A 15,487-nucleotide genomic window follows, 5' to 3' on the forward strand; every position below is an offset into this window, starting at 1 on the left:
AGTACTCGCCGATACCGAATACCGATACTTTTTTTAAAATGTGTCCCCAAATGCAGCCATGTCCCCCCACAAATGCAGCCATGTCCCCCCACAGATGCAGCCATGTCTCCCCCCCATATCCAGCCATGTCCCCCCCCATATCCAGCCATGTCCCCCCCCCCCCATGCAGACATGTCCCCCCCATGCAGCCATGTCTCCCCCCCATGCAGCCATGTCCCCCCCCATATGCAGCCATGTCTCCCCCCATATCCAGCCATGTCTCCCCCCATATCCAGCCATGTATCCAGCCATGTCCCCCCCCTATGCAGCCATGTCCCCCCCCTATGCAGCCATGTCTCCCCCCATATCCAGCCATGTCTCCCCCCATATCCAGCCATGTCCCCCCCTATGCAGCCATGTCTCCCCCCCCATATCCAGCCATGTCCCGCATATGCAGCCATGTCTCCCCCCATATCCAGCCATGTCTCCCCCCATATCCAGCCATGTCCCCCTTACCTGCATCCCGCTGCCGCCGACTGGTTAATACGCGCGGGGAACATTACAGCTTTCATTTGAATAGCTGTAATGATTCGCGCCGCGTATAGACACTCCCGCTTGCTCGGGATTGGACAGTTTACCCGAGCAAGGGGGAGTGTCTATACGAAAGAAAGCTGTAATGTTCCCCGCGCGTATTAACCAGGCAGCGGGGATGCGGCGTAACGGCGTCGGGATGCAGCGCAACGGCGGCGGGAGTATTCTATTTCGGTATCGGGGGGTATTTGCATCGGTCCCGATATCGATACTAGTATCGGTATCGGGACAACCCTAGTGCTCTATATAAGTTGGGTTGAATTGGGAGATTTATTTTAATTTTTTTAGGTTATTGAAGTATTGCGATTGGTGCTGGGACAAGGGGTGGGCAGAAGGGATGGCTGCCCTGGGCGCAGCGTATATTGTACAGATGGGGGCACCTCAAGTTCCTTCTACTACAAGGCTGACGGGAGTAGTGACAGAGACATGCCCACTTCTGTCCGCTTAGCTATGGAAGCGGCAAGGAGAGAAGGAACAAGCTGGGAAGAGGTGCGGGCTGTGTTCTCTCTCCCCCCTCTTCTTCATAGGCAGAGGCAGCTGGTGGGTTTTTTGTTTCGGGAGCATGGCACAAACCCCCCCCCCCCCCCCCCAGCGTGTCTACAGGTTGGTCCGGCACTTACCTGGATCGATCCAGATAGATGGGGGGTGTCATCCAAAGTAGAGATGATGACCATGGAGACCCGGGTTTTCACTAACAAGAATGACCCAGAGGAAACCCGTAAAGCTTGGACTTGAAATTCTGACCCATTTAAGACCCTTGCATGTCATTTTTTAATTGGGTCTTAACCCCCCCATACATAGAAGGCTCCAATATTCTGATCTATATCCCGGATGGCTCCTTCAATACAATAGAGACCCAATCAAGGTCTCATTGTACCACCCCTTGGGTTGCCTGGCATCGTAAGGTTTGATCATTGACCTATTACATCTTTTTCCTTTAGCTTTTTCCTTTGCCTTCTGGGCTCCTCTTGCTTCCCCATCTCTCCTCCACTTCCCCTGTTCACCAACGTGTTTCGCCCCCCAACCACAAAACGTAATGGGAAGCACCATTGTTGGCATCCATGGGAATAAACAATACCCCATCATTGATTATAATTAGGGTTGTCGCGATACCGATACCTAGCATTTGCGCGAGTACTTGTACTCGCACAAATGCTCCCGATGCCTTAGCCGATACCTGGAATGGGAAGTCAGCGGGCGGAGCGGAGGGCAGCGTGTCGAGCGAGTCCTCAAGCAGGTAAGCTGGCAGGGGGTTTAGTGTGCAGGGCGCAGTCGCATCATCCTTCGGGATCGGCGACCAGAGCCATCACATTCGGACACGGAAGTGACGCTCCGTGCTTGCAAATCCTGACGCCCATATTGGTACACCCTGCACTCGGCCAGCAGCGGACATCTTGTTACACCCAGCCCATATAGTTTGGGCTGGGTGTAACAAGATGGGCGTTGCTGCTTTTATGCGGCCGAGTGCAAGGAGTACTAGGATGGGCGTTGCAAGCAGCTTTCCATAACGGCATTTTAGTTCCTGCCCATCAGTGCCCATAAATGTCAGCTATCAGTGCCCAATGCCCATAAGGGCCATCTATCAGTGCCAGCCGTCAGTACCATCTATCGGTCCCAGCCAGCCGTCAGTACCATCTATCGGTCCCAGACAGCCGTCAGTACCATCTATCGGTCCCAGACAGCCGTCAGTACCATCTATCGGTCCCAGCCAGCCGTCAGTGCCAGCCAGCCATCAGTGGCACCTGTCAGTGCCTGCCAGCCGTCAGTGCTGCAGATCAGTGCCACCTAATCTGTATTGTGCTTTGAGAAACTGTCACATGACATAAAAAATGTATCGGTATCGGCGAGTACTTGGAAAAAAAGTATCAGTACTTGTACCCGGTCTTAAAAAAGGGGTATCGGACAACTCTAGTTATAATAGGAGGCCCCATTGTTGGCATCAATAGGAATTAACAATGCCCCATTGTTAAGGACTCCACTTCCCCTTCCTGTTCACCAACGTGTTTCGCCCCCAACCACAAAACGGGCAATCTTGGTAATTCGAGGACAGCCATACCAATACACGGAAAGAAACAAACCGTACATGGACCAGAATACGAAGAAATGATAACTGGAGCCCAGTGTGCCTACTAGGTTTGTGTTCCACTGGATGAAGAAAGGATCTCAAAAAGAAAATCCACCAACCCCCAGTATGCGATCAGGAATTGTCTTTCACCGACGAGCCTTTTTACCGATAGCCATTGGCTGCTGTGCGCCAGTACTCTCGTTTTGCTTTACTGAAGAAGCTGTTCAGCTGGTGCTCAATTTTCAAAAATGTGATATATTTTTACTAAAATTGTAGAAAATCTGAGTTTGCCGAAAGATATATTTTGTATTAATAATTAATCTTGTGGAAAATAAAACAAGTAAGCTCTACACATTACAATATACTGGTCTGAGTCCCTTTTTTTAAAACAAAACAAATTACTATAATTCTAATGCCGCGTACGCACAGTCGGAAATTCCGACATGAAAAGTCCGATGTGAGCTTTTAGTCGGAAATTCCGAACCGTGTGTAGGCTCCAACGGAATTTTTCTGTCGGAATTTCCGCCAAGAAAAATTTTGAGAGCTGGTTCTCAAATTTTCCGACAAGAAAAGTTCTTGGAGGAAGTTTTGATCGTCTGTGTGCAATTCCGACGCACCAAAAACCATGCATGCTCTGAATCAAGTTGACGCATGTTTGGAAGCATTGAACTTCATTTTTCTTGGTTCATCGTAGTGACATCAGAGGCGGCTCTTAACTTTGTTAGGCCTTAGGGCCCTTTCACACGGAGCGGATCAGTAATGATCGGCTCCGTGTGTCCGCAAAGCTCAGCGGGGATCCTCCATAAAATCCCCGCTGAGCTGGCAGCTGTGCAGGGACCGCCCTGTGTTTCCTCCGCTCTCCCCTATGGGGGATCGGACGAACACGGACCGTATGTCCGTGTTCATCTGATCCGGCAGACGGAAGAAAAATAGGATTTCTTCCGTCCGCAAATGCGGATCTTTGCGGAGGCGGACAAATTACGGGTGTCAGCGGATGTTCATCCGCTGACACCCATAATCACATAGGGACCCATGTATGTCCCGTTTTCATCCGCAAACGGACGGATGAAAATGCGGACATACGGTCCGTACGTGTGAAAGGGGCCTTAGTCAAAACTTGACATGGGGCCCCACTCACACCTATGATGGGAAAAATAATTCAAGGAAAGAGCCTCTTCCCCACAAACCTGCCCGGTGGTTGGGGGGGTCTGCGAGCAGGGGGCTTATAGGAATCTGAAAGCCCCCCTTTAACAAGGGGGCCCCCAGATCCTGTTCTTTAATAACTAAGGGGCGGGGGCCACCCAGTGATGTCACCTGGTGAACCCGCCTTCTTGTGACGTCATTGACTGAGGGCATGCTGGGTCATTGATATCACAAGGGGTGGTGTCACCGATATTATCTGGTTGTTAGGGATGCTGGCGGCCCCGCTCCTGAGTCAGGGCTCTTAACCCTGCCTGAGCACATCAGCGTTAAGGTCCCCTGTCCCTCAAAACTGGGGTAATGCATTGGGTAAATGAGGCCCCTGTGAGTGTGAGGCCTTAGTCGACCGCCTAATTTGCCTAATTAAAGAGCCGCCTCTGCGTAGTGTTGTACGTCACCGCGTTCTTGACAGTCGGAATTTGGTGTGACCGTGTGTATGCAAGACAAGTTTGAGCCAAGATTCCATCGGGGAAAAAAATCCACATTATTTTTGTCGGATTTTCCAATCGTGTGTATGCGGCATAAGAGGGCCGGTGATTGGGAATGTGGCCTCAGGCTGGAGGAAACCAAACCAAAAGGAAAGCCCACCCATCTACCGAATTCAGCCAAGTGGTTTTAAATTTGAAACTGATGATCCTTCTGAAGATAGGTTGGCTTTACAGCAGCCCTCAAAATTTCACTCGCCTGCTCGCATCTTGCAAGTAAATTTTGAGGGCTGGCGAGTGTGGCCTGCCTGCGAGCAGGGGGGGCGAGCAAGGAAAGGAGAGTTGTGTCGCCGCTGCTGCTGTCGCTGCCACCGCCTGTTTGTTAATAGCACGGGGAACATTACAGCTTTCAATTCAATAGCTGTGTTCCCCGCGGCGCGTGTCATATACAGCGCCTCCCCCTTTTCCGGGCACTTTTTTCATAGACAGATCACCCATCCCAGGATTGGATGGGTGATCTGTCTATCAAAGTTTCCCGGACAAGGGGGAGGGGTTGTATATGACGCTCACGGCGGCGGAAGCTATTGATTTGAAAGCTGTAATGTTCCCCACGGTTTGAACAACGCGTACAATTGTACATTGCGTACAATTGTCATGTGATTTGCTGTGATTGGCCACAGCGATCATACGGTACCAGCAGTGGCCCGGTATACTGATCTGTCATCCACTGTGTCTGATGGCACGATCCTCCCAGGATCCCCTGATCCTGGGAGGATGTCATATGATGTCCACCCAGGATGGGAGAGCTCCAGCTCCGCCATTATTTTACAATAGTCCAGGCAGGAAGCACTTAAGGGGGGCCCTGATGTGTGCTAATCGCTGGACGTTCTTCAGCTCCCCTAGACCTATGTTCCTGTGTACCTGCTCTTGTTATCTGACCTGGAATTTATTTGTTTTTTCGATCACAATCGATCTGATAATTGTATAGAGGATTGCAGAAAAAATGAGATGGCCAGTGTAGGTAGTGCTCACGCCCAGTAGGATGGGCAATGAGCATGCTTGGAAGGTCGTTACTTTGCAAGTAATATTTTAAAAATATATCCATAGAAAATACCAAAAAATTTCGACATTCCAGCCACATGGCTAAGATAGTGATCCTTCTACTTTGCGAACTGAGCCTCATATGTCGTATTGTCATTTTCAGTTTGTTTGAGTTCTACAGTTTTGCATTTAGAAATATTAGAACTTTATAGAAATTTGTTGTTTTTCATCTTATTATTTATGTCTGGATTTGATGTGAGGTATAATCTTTTTGCCAACGTAACCTGATGAAAGGATGGACCACAAGGCAGAGGGCAAAATGAATGACCATTACGTAGACTGCCGTATTTATTTTCAACACAAGGGGCTAGATTCAGGTAGGGGCGCGCAATCTAACGGCAGCGCAGCGTATCGTATTTACGCTACGCCGCCGCAACTTACAGGAGAAAGTGCAGTATTCACAAAGCACTTGCTTCGTAAGTTGCGGCGGTGTAGCGTAAATGGGGCCGGCGTAAGCGCGCGTAATTCAAATGTGTAAGGGGGGGGCGTGTTTTATGTTAATGTATGTTGACCTGACGTGATTGACATTTTGTACGAACGGCGCATGCGCCGTCCGTGTACATATCCCAGTGTGCATTGCTCCAAATGACGTCGCAAGGACGTCATTGGTTTCGACTTGAACGTAAATTACGTCCAGCCCTATTCGCAAACGCGCAACAACGTAAAAAATGTAAAATATCGAAGCGGGAACGACGTCCATACTTAACATTGAGTGCGCCTCATAGAAGCAGGCACAACGTTATGCCGAAAAAGCCTTACGCAAACAACGTAAAAAACGAACGCCGGGCGCACGTACGTTTGTGAATCAACGTAACTAGGGAATTTGCATATTCTACGTCGAAAACAACGGAAGCGCCACCTAGCGGCCAGCGTGAGAATGCACCCTAAGATACGACGGCGTAATAGAATAACGCCAGTCGGATCTTAGGCTAATGTCGGTGTATCTAGCTTTCTGAATACAGAAAGTAGATACGCCGGCGCAGCTTTGAATTTACGCGGCGTATCTATGGATACGCCGGCGTAATTCTTTGCTGAATCTAGCCCAAGGTGATGATCTTCACATATTGTCAGTGGAACGCAGAGACAGGAAGTGATGTCAGGTACTGAAAGGAAGTGATGTAAGAGTAGGAACAGGAAGATCCAGGTGAGAGGTGAGTCAGGAGGAAGTAGAGAGGAGACATTGCTGGAGATGGCAGCAGAGGAGGTAATAAGATATTTTCTATTTACACCCAGTAACTACCCCGTCAATAAATATATTTAGAGTTATATTGTAATATGTGCTTGGATTAAGTCTAAATATAGAACGACTGTCCATCCAGAGCCTCTGGTTTATAGACCAGATACATTCTAAATATAGCACCATTTATCCAACTGTCTATCTAGAGCCTCTGGTTTATAGACCAGATACATCATAAATATAGAGCCATTTATCCAACTGTTCATCCAGAGCATGGGTCTTCAAACCAGGGTTTGACAAATTTGCTTGGAATCTAGGAGCCGGCTAAAAAAGGAAGGAGCCAGAAACGAGCCCCGTCCCACCGAGCTTGCACGCAGAAGCACCTTCCCCAGGCGCCAGGTTGCTAATTCTAGTCGCAATTGCGACCTGGCGCCCAGATTTCGTCGAGCCCTGTTTCAAACTATGGCCCTCCTGTTGTTCAGGAACTACAATTTCCATCATGTCTGTGAATGTCAGAGTTTTACAGTGCCTCATGGGATGTGAAGTTCCGCAACAGTTGGAAGGCCATAGTTTAGGGATCCCTGATCCAGAGCCTCTGGTTTATAGACCGGATATAACCTAAATATTAAAACCATTTATCCAACTATCCATCCAGAGCCTCTAGTTTATAGACCGGATACATCCTAAATATAGAACCATTTATCCAACTGTCCATCCAGAGCCTCTGGTTTATAGACCGGATACATCCTAAATATGGAACCATTTATCCAACTGTCCATCCAGAGCCTCTGGTTTATAGACCAGATACATCCTAAATATAGAACCATTTATCCAACTGTCCATCCAGAACCTCTGGTTTATAGACTGGCTACATCCTAAATATAGAGCCATTTATCCAACTGTCCATCCAGAACCTCTGGTTTATAGACTGGCTACATCCTAAATATAGAGCCATTTATCCAACTGTCCATCCAGAGCCTCTGGTTTATATACTGGATACATACTAAATATAGAGCCATTTATCCAACTGTCCATCCAGAACCTCTGGTTTATAGACTGGCTACATCCTAAATATAGAGCCATTTATCCAACTGTCCATCCAGAACCTCTGGTTTATAGACTGGCTACATCCTAAATATAGAGCCATTTATCCAACTGTCCATCCAGAACCTCTGGTTTATAGACTGGCTACATCCTAAATATAGAGCCATTTATCCAACTGTCCACCCAGAGCCTCTGGTTTATAGACCGAGAACATCCTAAATATAGAGCCATTTATCCAACTGTCCATCCAGAACCTCTGGTTTATAGACTGGCTACATCCTAAATATAGAACCATTTATCCAACTGTCCATCCAGAGCCTCTGGTTTATAGACCGGATACATTCTAAATATAGAGCCATTTATCCAACTGTCCATCCAGAGCCTCTGGTTTATAGACCAGATACATCCTAAATATAGAACCATTTATCCAACTGTCCATCCAGAGCCTCTGGTTTATAGACCGGATACATTCTAAATATAGAGCCATTTATCCAACTGTCCATCCAGAACCTCTGGTTTATAGACTGGCTACATCCTAAATATAGAACTATATATATAATATCTGCATGTTAAATAATTTGGTTTATTTTTTTCACTTTCTTTCCATTCTTGTAGCATGTTTTTTTTCTTTTTCTCTCTGATCGTTTACTATTTTAGTATGTCCATTGTCTATGACAGTTTTCTGTAGTACAGTAAAACCTTGGTTTGAGAGTAACTTGGTTTGAGAGCGTTTTGCAAGACAAGCAAAATGTTTTAATAAATTTTGCCTTGATATACAAGCGATGTCTTGATATAAGAGTAGAGTCATGTCACAACTGAGTATAAAAGAGAAGAGAGGAGCCTCTAAGTGTAGCAATATGGTTACATTTAATGAAGGTAAAACATTTAGCAACTTATTGCTAGACTTAAGCTGTGTACACACGATCGGTTTGTCTGATGAAAAAAGACCGATGGACTGTTTTCATCGGACAAACCGATCGTGTGTGGGCCCCATCAGTCTTTTTCCCATCAGTGTAAAAAAATAGAACATGTTTTAAGTTTTTCCTATGGATAAAAAACTGATAGGAAATTCCAATCGTCTGTGTGGAACTCCATCGGAGAAAAATCCACGCATGCTCAGAATCAAGTCGGCGCATGCTCAGAAGCATTGAACTTCATTTATTTCGGCTTGTCGTAGTGTTTTCCGTCACCGCGTTTTTGCACGGTCAGAATTTAGTCTGATAGTGTGTATGCAAGACTGATGAAAGTCAGCTTCATCGGAATTCCAACGGAAAAATCCATCGGATTTGATTTCATCAGAAATCCGATCGTGTGTACACGGCTTTAACCACTTGCCGACCCGCGTATTGTAAATGTACGTCCTCTTTTTAAACATGGATATCTCAGTAACGGCAGCAGCTGCTGCCACAACTGAGATATCCATCTTTTCAGCGGGCGGCCGTGTAAACGATAACGGCGGTCTCCGCGGCGAATTCGCCGCGAGATCGCCGTTATCGGTGGCGGGAGAGGGCCCTCCCGCCGCTCTTCCGCGCCCTCCGCCCCTTACCGGAGCCGTCGGTAGCGGCGGAGGAGATCGGATGCTGCAGCCTGAGCGGTGAGGACTTGAGTGAGGGCAAGATGGCCCCCACCCGTCCTCATAGCTTTGCTGGGCGGAAGTGACGTCAAAACGTCAGTCCCGCCCAGTGTCTTAAAGAGACATTTTTTTTTTTGTCATTTGAAAAAATGACAGTTTCAATTTTTTTTTTTTTCTTGCATTGAAGTCTAAATATGAGATGTGAGGTCTTTTTGACCCCAGATCTCATATTTAAGAGGACCTGTCATGCTTTTTTCTATTATAAGGGATGTTTACATTCCTTATAATAGGAATAAAAGTGATCAATTATTTTCTTTTTTTTATTTCAGTGTAATAAAATAAATAAAAAGAAATAAGAAAACAAAAAAAAAATTTTTTTATTTTTTTTAAAGCGCCCCGTCCCGACGAGCTCGCGCGCAGAAGCGAACGCATATGCGAGTAGCGCCCGCATATGAAAACGGTGTTCAAATCACACAAGTGAGGTATCGCCGCAATCGTTAGAGCGAGAGTAATAATTCTAGCCCTAGAGCTACTCTGTAGCTCAAAAAATGCAACCTATAGAATTTTTTAAACGTCGCCTATCGAGATTTTTAAGGGTAAAAGTTTGACGCCATGCCACGAGCGGGCGCAATTTTTAAGCGTGACATGTTGGGTATCATTTTACTCGGCGTAACATTATCTTTCACAATATATAAAAAAATTGGGCCAAATTTATTGTTGTCTTATTTTTTAATTCAAAAAAGTGAATTTTTCCCCAAAAAAGTGCGCTTGTAAGACCGCTGCGCAAATACGGTGGGACAAAAAGTATTGCAATAACCACTATTTTATTCTCTAGGGTGTTCTAAAAAAAATATATATATAATGTTTGGGGGTTTTAAGTAATTTTCTAGCAGAAAAAACTGTTTTAGTCTTGCAAACACCAAATCTGAAAAACACCCAAGGTCTTTAAGTGGTTAAAGGCGCCTCTCTTCTCTTTTATACCCTGTAAAAAAAAATGCTTTGATATACAAGTGCTTTGGATTACAAGCATGTTTCTGGAATGAATTATGCTCGCAAACCAAGGTTTTACTGTATTTCATAGGCTAAATGTTATGTGCAACCCTTTGGTGATGTCAGAAGTTGAACTTGAGACCCTCCCCCTGCTGAACATCACCTGAACGGTATATTTTCATTCTTCTGTATGTTGTCATTTTTTAAGGAAATGAGGTGAAGGAAGGTCACTTCTTTACAATACAATGTCATCAATACACAAATACTGCTGCCTAGCATGGTATAGGTGTACCGTACCATTGATCTGGTTTGTATTCTTGTATTTTCTGTTGGTTGGTTGTGATAATTGTATCCGATTCAATGCCAGAGCTCTGGGAAAGTTTTGAATGTGGAACTGATATAAATGACAGCAAAACAATACAAACATAACATGTATGAAACATTTCTTTCCAACAGATGGACGGTACTTTTTTAAATTTAAATATGTTGGAGAGACATCCTATTATATCTCCAGATTGTACTGCAGAAGATACCGACATTTCGCCAAAAATACAATTTTACTGGTCGGTAAGATCAATGGATCCCTCTAATTCTGAGGAACCTTCTGATAAATCCCATACTATGACATCCGATGTCCATCTAAGAACCATGGATCCTTCTAATCCTGAGGAATCCTCTGATAAATCCCAAACTATGACTTCAGATGACCATTTAAGATCAATGGATCTGTCTAATCCTGAGGAACCTTCTGATATATTCCATACTATGACATCAGATGTCCATCTAAGATCAATGGAATCTTCTAATCCTGAGGAACCTTCTGATATATTCCATACTATGACTTCAGATGTCCATCTATCCCATACTATGACATCAGATGTCCATCTATCGCATACTATGACATCAGATGTCCATCTCAGATCAATGGATCCTTCACATTTTGAGGAATCCTCTGATAAATCCAATATTTTGATTTCAGATGTCCATCTAAGATCAATGGATCTTTCAAATTCCGAGGAATCTTCTGATAAATCCCACATTTTTACTTCAGATGTCCATCTAAGATCAATGGATCCTTCAAATTCTGAGGAAGATGCTGATAAATCTCATATTTTGACTTCAGATGTCCATCTAAGATCAATGGATCCTTCAAATTCTGAGGACGATGATGATGATAAATCTCATATTTTCACTTCAGATGTCCATCTAAGAACAATGGATCCTTCAAATTCTGAGGACGATGATGATAAATCTCATACTTTGACTTCAGATGTCCATCTAAGATCAATGGATCCTTCAAATTCTGAGGAATCTTCTGATAAATCCCATACTATGACATCAGATGTCCATCTAAGATCAATAGATCCATCTAATCCTGAGGAATCTTCTGATAAATCCAATACTATGACCTCAGATGTCCATCTATCCCATACTATGACATCAGATGACCATCTATCCCATACTATGACATCAGATGACCATCTATCCCATACTATGACATCAGATGTCCATCTATCCCACACTATGACATCAGATGTCCATCTATCCCACACTATGACATCAGATGTCCATCTATCCCACACTATGACATCAGATGTCCATCTAAGGTCAATGGATCCTTCTAATCCTGAGGAACCTTCTGATAAATCCCATACTATGACTTCAGATGGCCATCTAGATTCTCACAGTGCTGAACGATCAACAGATTCATTCAATCCCATGAAATCTTTAAACCGCAAGGGAATTCACACAGGACAGAGTTCATTGTCTTGTTTGTTGTGTGGGAAATCTTTCACTGAAAACAGAAAGCTTCTTGCACACCAGAAAATGCACACAGGGGAGCGTACTTTCTCTTGTTCAGAGTGCAGCAAATATTTCACCACAAAAGAACAGCTTATTTTACACCAGGGAACCCACAGGGGTCAGCGTCCATTCTCCTGTTCAGAGTGTGGAAAATGTTTTACACAGAAATTCTCCCTACTTATACACCAGAGGGGTCACACAGGCGAGCGCCCGTTTTCATGTACAGGGTGCGAGAAGTGTTTCACCAACAAAAGAGACCTTATTAGACACCAGAGAATTCACACAGGCGAGCGTCCTTTTTCGTGTTCAGAGTGTGGGAAATGTTTCACTGTAAAAGGAGACCTCATCAGACACCAGAGAATTCATACGGGTGAGCGTCCTTATTCGTGTTCAGAGTGTGGAGTATGTTTCATTCAGAAGGGTGACCTTGTTAAACACCATAGAATTCACACGGGCGAGCGCCCTTTTCCGTGTTCGGAGTGCGGGAAATGTTTCATCGAGAAAGGAGACCTTGTTAGACACCTGAGGATTCATAAGGGTGAGCGCCCCTATTCGTGTTCAGAGTGTGGAAAGTGTTTCATTGAGAAAGGAGACCTTGTTAGACACCTGAAAATTCACACGGATGACCGTCCTCATTCATGTTCAGAGTGCGGTAGGAGTTTCACTGAGAAAAGAAACCTTTTGAAACACCAGAGCATTCACACGAATGAGCGCCTTCTTACAGACCAGAGAATACATAATGCAGAGCATCCTCACTGCGTTCCGACTGAAGAAAATGGTCCACAGATAAAAGAGGTCTAACTAAACATGGGGGTGAAGGCACTAATGCACAAATGTATGACCTGGCTTTTAACAGGTGGAACTGCGGCTATAGACAGAAAAGACCAATCTCCTGCATTCGAGAGAAGAGCACTGGCAGAAATCAATCAGACAGCTTCGATCTTTGCTGCCCCCTACGGGCCGGGAAAACCCAGAAGAAATCCAGCAAAAACAAGGAACAGAGGGCGCACCGAACTAGCACATTACTTTCGTGATGACTTTATGTAAAAAAAAACAGATGTTTTCTCACGAAAAACATCAGCAAATAAGGAAGGTCATAGTCCACGACGTACTTGAAACGGCCTGGTCATCTAGATGAGTCCTATGTGCGACAAGACCTTCCAAAAGATTGACGTGTTTCGAGTGGCGAGATCCCCTCTTTTTCAGAGCCAATTATTGGGATCTCCCCTCGAAACGCAGCAGCTTCGAAGGTCTAGCATACAAACGGTCGGATTTTCCGACAATGGCCTGTCATCGCTCAATTCCCATCGGATAATCCGATCAGGTGTACGAGGCTTTAGTGTTAAAGAAAAGATGTTTACTCACGAAAAACATCAGCAAATAAGGAAGTTCAAAGTCCACGATGTACTTGAAACGGCCTGGTCATCTAGATGAGTCCTATGTGCGAGAAGACCTTCCAAAAGATTGACGTGTTTCGAGTGGCGAGATCCCCTCTTTCTCAGAGCCAATTATTGGGATCTCCCCTCGAAACGCAGCAGCTTTGAAGGTCTAGCATACAAACGGTCGGATTTTCCGACAACGGCCTGTCATCACACAAATCCCATCGGATAATCCGATCGCGTGTACGAGGCTTCAGTGTTAAAAGAGCAGATGTATACTCCCAAAAAACATCAGCACCAAAAAACATCAGCAAATAAAACAAATCAAAGTCCACGATGTACTAGAAATGGCCTGGTCATCTAGATGAGTCCCAAGCGTAAAAAAACCTTCAAAACTGCTGCGTTTCGAGGGGAGATCCCAATGATTGGCTCTGAGGAAGAGGAACCTCAAAACACGTCAGCCTTTTGGAAGGTCTTCTCGCACTTGGGACTCGTCTAGATCAGGGTTTGACAAATTTGCATGGAATCTAGGAGCCAGCTAAAAAAGTTAGGAGCCAGAAAACGCACCCCGTCCCGACGAGCTTGCGCGCAGAAGCGAACACATACGCGAGCAGCGCCCGCATATGTAAACGGTGTTCAAACCACACATGTGAGGTATCGCCGCGATTGGTAGAGCGAGAGCAATAATTTTAGCCCTAGAGCTCCTCTGTAACTGAAAACATGCAACCTGTAGAGTTTTTTTAAACGTCGCCTATGAAGATTTTAAAGGGTAAAAGTTTGTCGGCATTCCACGAGCGGACGCAATTTTGAAGTGTGACAAGTTGGGTATGAATTTACTCGGCGTAACATTATCTTTCATAATATTAAAAAAAATGGGGATAACTTTACTGTTGTCTTATTTTTTAATTAAAAAAAAGTGTAATTTTTTCCAAAAAAAGTGCGCTTGTAAGACCGCTGCGCAAATACGGCGTGACAGAAAGTATTGCAACAATTGCCATTTTATTCTCTAGGGTGTTAGGATAAAAAATATATATAATGTCTGGGGGTTCTAATTAGCGGGAAGAAGATGGCAGTGAAAATAGTGAAAAATTACATTAAAATTGCTGTTTAACTTGTAATGCTTAACTTGTAATACCAACGGCCACCACCAGATGACACTAGCTCACACATCTGGTGGTAATAACTTGTAATACCAACGGCCACCACCAGATGGCGCTAGCTCACACATCTGGTGGTAATAACTTGTAATACCAACGGCTCACCACCAGATGGCGCCAGCTCACAAAAAAAAACATTTATTTTTTTTGCCCACCTTCCAAGCCAAGTCGCCAGGACACTATTTCTATTCGCCCTGGCGACCGGGATTTGTCGAGCCCTGGTCTAGATGGCCAGACCGTTTTAAGTACATCATGGACTTTGACCTTCTTTATTTGCTGATGTTTTTGTGAGAATACATCTGCTCTTTTAACACTAAAGCCTCGTACAAACGATCAGATTATCCGACGGGAATTGTGTGATGACAGGCTGTTGTCAGAAAATCTGACCATTTGTATGCTCCATCGGACAATTGTCGGATTTTTCACGGACAAATGTGTTCCCACTGACATTTGAACTCAGGTCGCTGGATTCAAGGTCCAGAGTGCTAACCATAACACCATGGAACAGAAATGATTGGTGAGTGTCCAATTGAGATTCCATTGAGTTTTAAACTCCGATCCCTGGGTTCTATGTCCAGAGTGCTAACCATTACACCATGGAACAGAAATACTTGGCGAGTCTTCAAAAAAGATTCCACCAAGATTTGAACTCATATCAGGTCAGAGTCCATTAAGGCCACGATGTACTTGAAGCGGCCTGGTCATCTAGATGAGTCCCAAGTGTGATAAGACCTTCCAAAAGGCTGACGTGTTTCGAGAGGAGATCCCTCTTCCTCAGAGCCAATTATTTGGATCTCCCCTTGAAATGCCACAAAGATTCAAACTCTTTCTTTAGATTCAAAGTCCAGAGTTCTAACTGTTACATCATGGAACAGAAACGATTGGTGAGGCTCCAAATAAGGTTTGAACTCAGATGCCTGGGTTCGAAGTCCAGAGTGCTAACTATTACACCGTGGAACAGAAATGATTGTTGAGTCTCCAAATAAGTTCCCACTGACATTTG

General features: G+C 44.9%; 2 protein-coding genes across 2 annotated transcripts in view; one reads left to right on the top strand and one right to left on the bottom strand.

Annotated features, from left to right (window-relative positions):
• LOC120910202 (gastrula zinc finger protein XlCGF26.1-like) overlaps window positions 1-15,487 on the bottom strand; it is a 1,148,070-nt gene that overhangs the window by 821,966 nt on the left and 310,617 nt on the right. The window lies entirely within an intron of this gene.
• On the top strand, window positions 11,736-13,758 carry LOC120910166 (gastrula zinc finger protein XlCGF17.1-like). The gene has a single exon (XM_040322048.1). The coding sequence runs from the start codon at window positions 11,757-11,759 to the stop codon at window positions 12,747-12,749; it is 993 nt and encodes a 330-aa protein (XP_040177982.1). The 5' UTR covers window positions 11,736-11,756; the 3' UTR covers window positions 12,750-13,758.

Source organism: Rana temporaria, chromosome 8, assembly GCF_905171775.1.
Source record: "Rana temporaria chromosome 8, aRanTem1.1, whole genome shotgun sequence".
Classification (NCBI taxonomy): domain Eukaryota; kingdom Metazoa; phylum Chordata; class Amphibia; order Anura; family Ranidae; genus Rana; species Rana temporaria.